The sequence below is a fragment of the Notothenia coriiceps genome, unplaced genomic scaffold, assembly GCF_000735185.1.
Source record: "Notothenia coriiceps isolate Sejong01 unplaced genomic scaffold, NC01 NC01_scaffold00004977, whole genome shotgun sequence".
Lineage (NCBI taxonomy): Eukaryota > Metazoa > Chordata > Actinopteri > Perciformes > Nototheniidae > Notothenia > Notothenia coriiceps.
The window spans coordinates 1-1,225 of NW_011337678.1; the positions used below are offsets into that span (position 1 = coordinate 1).

General features: G+C 48.3%; 1 protein-coding gene across 1 annotated transcript; it reads left to right on the top strand.

The window, feature by feature from the left end:
- Positions 1–122: 122 nt before the first annotated feature.
- Positions 123–718, top strand: LOC104942706 (unconventional myosin-Vb-like; the record flags this gene model as incomplete). Its single annotated transcript, XM_010767974.1, has 3 exons — positions 123–233; positions 314–485; positions 574–718. Coding segments are annotated over 3 exons (428 nt in total), but the record flags the coding sequence as incomplete, so codon positions are not given.
- Positions 719–1,225: the final 507 nt, after the last annotated feature.

The window sequence follows — 1,225 nt, forward strand, 5'->3', positions numbered from 1 at the left end:
GAGTGAGTGTGTGTGTCTCTGTGTGTGTGTGTGTGTGTGTGTGTGTGTGTGTGTGTGTGTGTGTGTGTGTGTGTGTGTGTGTGTGTGTGTGTGTGTGTGTGTGTGTGTGTGTGTGTGTGTAGTACACCCGGGTCTGGATCCCTGACCCCTCTGAGGTGTGGAAAGCTGCAGAGATCATCAGAGACTTCAAGGAGGGAGAACCGGAGCTGCTGCTGAGACTGGAGGATGACACGGTACGCTCTCATTCTGAAAATCTCTTATTGTTAAAGGGTACAGATGTATGAAATGATTGTGTGTCTGTGTGTGTGCTCAGACGCTGGCCTACCCGGTGGGTCCGAAGGGGAAGCCCCTCCCCTTCCTGCGTAACCCAGACATCCTGGTGGGGGAGAACGACCTGACGGCGCTGAGCTACCTTCATGAACCTGCAGTGCTGCACAACCTGAGGGTCCGCTTCCTGGAGCCCAACCACATCTACACCTACTGCGGTACACTGAGTGCCATCATATACACATGTACATGTTATAATAATGAATCATAGGTTATATATGAATGCATATCCCTGTGTGTCTGCAGGCATCGTGCTGGTGGCCATCAACCCGTATGACCAGCTCCATATCTACGGAGAGGAAGTGATCCGGGCTTACAGCGGCCAGAACATGGGGGACATGGACCCCCATATCTTCGCTGTGGCTGAGGAGGCCTACAAGCAGATGGGCAGGTAACTCTATAACATGGTGATAACATGTCCCTATCATAACATGTCTCTATAACACAGTAATAACATGTCTCTATAACACATTGATAACATGTCCCTATCATAACATGTCTCTATAACACAGTATTAACATGTCTCCGCGTTCACACCGGAGTACTTTTCCCACTTTAGTTCCGATATAGTTCCGAAATGTCGCGTTCACACCAAAAAGAGCCGGAACTAAAATGAGTTCATGAGAACCTTTTTACCCCCTTTAGAGAGCAGGGACTCTCATGCGGCTCTCTTGTGAGAAAAGAGCTATATTTCTGATTGGCTGGGCGGATTGCAAACCACGCCCCGTAAAACAAAAAAAAAGTGTTGTGAAGCCACCATTTTATTATCCTCGCATTAGCATTATTAGCATTAGCATTAGCCCAGCGCAGAAACGCAGAGAGACTAACTTATGGCAACACAAAATAAAACATGGGAGCGGTGGAGATGAGAGGAGGTGTCGGCATTCTGGCGATTTAC